Raw genomic sequence first — 4,392 nt, 5'->3', positions numbered from 1 at the left:
GTGTGTCATGGGTTGCAACTATGAGAAATGACCAATGAAACAATGGTGGCGAAGTAGAGAATGGTAAAGAGCCTCACAACAACAACCATGGATGTGGCTTTATGGGTGAGAAAATTTGAATTGAAATTAGGGGAGGGGAGGAAAGAGAGAGAGAGAGAGAGAGAGAGAGAGGGTTGTCGTGGGGATGAGGGAAAAAAGAAAAAAAAGAAAAGAAAAGAAAATGAGAAAAGGAAAATAAAAGGAAAGGCAGGGGAATGGGGGGTGGGGTTGGTAGCCTGGATTCAACTTGAGAAATGGGCTAGAAATAAAATAAAATAAAAAAGGCTTAAAATCACTAACCCAAAGGATTTAAAAATTTAAATATCACCTAGGACCAATTTTGGGTTATATTCAAAGAAAAATTTAAATGAGTTAAAAGCTAAATTAAGCTATTTAGGAAATATGTGTATTTGGACATATGATTGCATATGTTCATAGAAGTGAGTTGAAGTGGTGGATGGTGAAACACTCATTTCATAGTCTTAATCAATTATAACCACATTTAATTGTCTTTATTTTAGGTTGTTATTTATCTTTATTAATTTTATTAAACATTTTTTATCAATCTTATTTATGTGTACCATAATGAAAATATAGTTGTATTATTCTCTTATTTTTCTCAATACCTTCTTATTATATTAAAGTAAGGTGCCTTTATGGCAATGTTCAACTATTGGATTCAGTCCTCTCTTCCAAATTTAGATACAAAAATTATGGAGATTCAAGCTTTCAAAATTATGAAGGATGCAACATAACACCCTATTTATGAAAGGGAATGAGGGAATCTCTCTACTCTATGGTGTTTAATCATTTTATGTGAGTAGTTAATTACCTCTTTATTTCATTATTAATTTGATAAAAATTAGAATGATAATTTACTAATTAAATTATCATATGTACATTAGCTAGTATTAATTAAACCCTCAATTAAGTATTTTTGTGACAATTGATTTGGGGGAAGTTTAAAAGGAAGAGTGTGAGATTTATCATCCATAAAAGATTTAAACAAATTCAATATTGTTCATGGAATATATAAGAATTCTAGTAACATTTCATTGTCTTTGGTAAGCTAAACCATTTGGTTCAAACCATAAGTTGAGTATATGCTATCCAAGGATGGGGTGATAACGGCGTTAACGGTGGGAGATGGAATATGCCCTCCATGTCTCTCTCCTCCCAGACGGCCCTCCAATTTGATGGAGTCAACGGACTAACCCCCAAAACATTACAGGCTACCGCCACTTTGCAGTCAGATTCCGGCAAGTGCTCCTCTTTCTTTAAAACCTTAATCTCCACTTGTTGTCTCTCTTCAGTCTTACTGTCTCTCTCCCTTTTCCGGCCAGATATCGCTGGTGAGTCAGAACCAGACCAATTATCGGCTTCAAGAGGGAAATTGAGAATTGCTTTGGAACCACGCATCTTGAAAGCAGCTCGATCATAGGCTCTAGCGGCTTCAATGGCGGTTTCGAATGTCCCCAGCCATACCCTCGATCCCCTCCGATTCGGGTCTCGGATCTCCGCCGCGAATTTCCCCCATGATCGTCTCCGCACGCCTCTATAATGCATGATATCGCCTGAATCGGACTCTACCGGCGACTGAGAAACGGTGGGTTGAGGGACTAAGATGCTGAGTGGAAGTCGCCGATGACTTAATGTGGAAGTTTTGTGGCATTTGGTTTCAAACTGGAAAAACCCAGACGGAGCAGAAGTAGAACTGTGGAGGAGAAAAGGGTTGTTTTCATCTTCATGGAGATTCAAGTAATTAGAGAGCGGAATAATATCAGAGGTGGAAACACTCGAATCAGAGGTTGAAGTTTGGGATGGACAATTTACATGAGAGACGAAGCTTTCGAATGATTCAAAGTCGAAGAGAAGTTGTTGGTGAATGAGGTGAAGCGATGAAGCTTCTTCCGCCATAGCAATGAAGATGAACACTGAGAAGTACTAGAGAGAGTGAGAGTGAGAGTGGAAAGGAGTGAGTGGGGTGGAGCTATATATATAACATGATAGATAGAAAAAGGAGGTTTCAGATGAGATTCCTTGTTGGGGGAATGAAACTTCTTTGTGGTAGTTGTCTACATCATACGTGGGGTTTGTATATTCAAACGTAGGGTTTATATTATTCCTCCAAAACAAACAGTGGTTTCTTGGGTACTTCTTCGGTTCTTCCCACATGTACATACGCCTTCCCATGGAATACAAAGGACCAACATGAATAGAAAAAGGCTATCCTTTGGGGTTTGGATTATCATGACAAATCATTCTCACCCTTGATTCATTGAACCTAGGTGATAACAATTTGTATCTTAATTTACGGTACCCATTTTTTCTTTGCAGAATCTAAGCAATAGTTTTTAAAATACAAGACACTGGCTGGTGATGTATCTGAGAAAATATTAATAAGGAGATTCTGAGGTCCTACATTTTGACTTTGTTGTATCTAAGACTTTTCAATGATAAAATCAGCAAGCCAACTTGCTTATGGATGAATCTGGTTTATCCACCTGGACGGGACAACTTTCTCAACTAGGGTCTCTCCTATCCATCTTATCTGCTTAGTTTCCCCTCGACCACCGACACTAGCTAGCATGCCCAGTTGGTGCCACCCAATGAATGCGAATTGTGGTGAATAGCTATTTTAATTTATTAAGCCAACTTTATAACATTTTAATTATTGTGTAATGCCCCAAACCCAATTTAGGGGTAAAATCATAATTTAAAAATTATTAATTAATTAAAGCAATTTAATAAGGGTAAAAAAGTCTTTTCGTATTTAAAACCCTTAAATATAAATTAGATTTTTTCTATCTTTTTTATTCAGAAAACCTTTTTACACAGAGATCAGAAATATCAAAGAGAATATGATTGAAGATTTAGAGGTTTAGGGTTTGAAGATCAATTTTTCAGGTAAGATTTTTAATCTTTAAATTAATATTTTATATTTGTTAATTAGTTTTAAACACTTTAAATATTCTTCGGAATATCTCAATTTTGATTAGATTTCGTTTAATTAATTATAGGTAAAAAAGATTAAAATTTTATGAACATAGTTGGATTTATTAATGGAGATCGACATATTTTGATTACTTAAATGAATAGATCTAGAAAAAGAATGATAATAAATAAATAAAATAAGAGTAGCGTGATTTTTTGGAACGGTGAAAAGAAAATAATAATAATGTAGATGTGTGTTGTGTAGCAAAGGGTTTAAAAAAAAAAAAAAAAAAAAACAATGATGCGTGTGGACGTCGAAGAAGGAAGAAACAAAAGAAGAAAAAAATATGTTATTATTATAATAATAATAATGGGTATAAATGGTGGCTTGGAGTAATGGTATTGTTGGGTCTTTTAAAGTACTAATAATATATATATATTTGTATAATGGGGTGTGGGGGTGGAATTGTGGTTAAGTGACAATTGGATTATGGGAATAATAATAATAATACTAATAATAGTTTCTTGTATAGATTTTAATTTAATTTAAGTATATAAAGAAATAAATAGGGATGATAAGATTAGGAAAAAAAATGAATTTTACAATAATTTGGAAACTCAATAATTAATTTATTATTATTTAGTAAGTTGAAAATAATATTAGGTAGTAATAATATTATCATGAGAAATTAATTAGGATCTCTAATACTAAATAAAATATTTTTAGGATTATCAAATTTTTACCTTTAGATAATTGTGTATGATATTATGTTAAATGATGAGTAAATTCGTCAAGCTAAATACTTCAAGTTTTTGAGCACTTCTTCTAGGTAAGGGAAATTAATGCTGATTTTTATAAAAGAAAATAATTTTTTTATATTGTATTTTGAAATGTGTAAAAATATTATTTTTTATCTTTACTCATGGATCAAATATGTGTTTTGTATGGAAAGTATATTTGTGAATTTTTTTTGTTTATGAAAAATGAAATTTTTTGGAGATATGATATTTTGTTTTGCAAGTTTGAATTAATGAAATAAAGTGTTTGACTCTGGTTCCTATGGCCCTAGTTAACGAGATATAATTGTTGATATTTCTATGGCCCTTGTCAACGGGTTATAATTGTTGACATATTTGACCCTAATCAACGAGTTATAATAGTTGATATCATATGGCCATAATCAATGGGTTATAATAGTTGACCTTATGGCCCTAGTCAACGGGATATAATTATTGACATTTGGTTTTGTTCACCTTAAATGGAACAAATTTGAAACTAGTTACTCAATTGTGAAGTCCCACCCAATTGGGTACCATTTGTCATACGATAACCAGAGTAAAAATATTTCGAATGTATTCAATTTGGTTTTGTTGAGAAATTATTTTGAAATGGATATGAGAAAGTTTTGTTGAAAAGTT

General features: G+C 32.8%; 1 protein-coding gene across 1 annotated transcript; it reads right to left on the bottom strand.

Annotated features, from left to right (window-relative positions):
- Positions 1 to 1,000: 1,000 nt before the first annotated feature.
- On the bottom strand, positions 1,001 to 2,022 carry LOC100247763 (ethylene-responsive transcription factor 5-like). Its single transcript, XM_002281743.5, has one exon. The coding sequence runs from the start codon at positions 1,954 to 1,956 to the stop codon at positions 1,123 to 1,125; it is 834 nt and encodes a 277-aa protein (XP_002281779.1). The 5' UTR covers positions 1,957 to 2,022; the 3' UTR covers positions 1,001 to 1,122.
- Between the last annotated feature and the right edge of the window lie 2,370 nt (positions 2,023 to 4,392).

This window comes from Vitis vinifera, chromosome 16, assembly GCF_030704535.1.
Source record: "Vitis vinifera cultivar Pinot Noir 40024 chromosome 16, ASM3070453v1".
Lineage (NCBI taxonomy): Eukaryota > Viridiplantae > Streptophyta > Magnoliopsida > Vitales > Vitaceae > Vitis > Vitis vinifera.
Note: the sequence above shows the minus strand (reverse complement) of the source record. Positions and strands in the feature narration are given on the sequence as shown.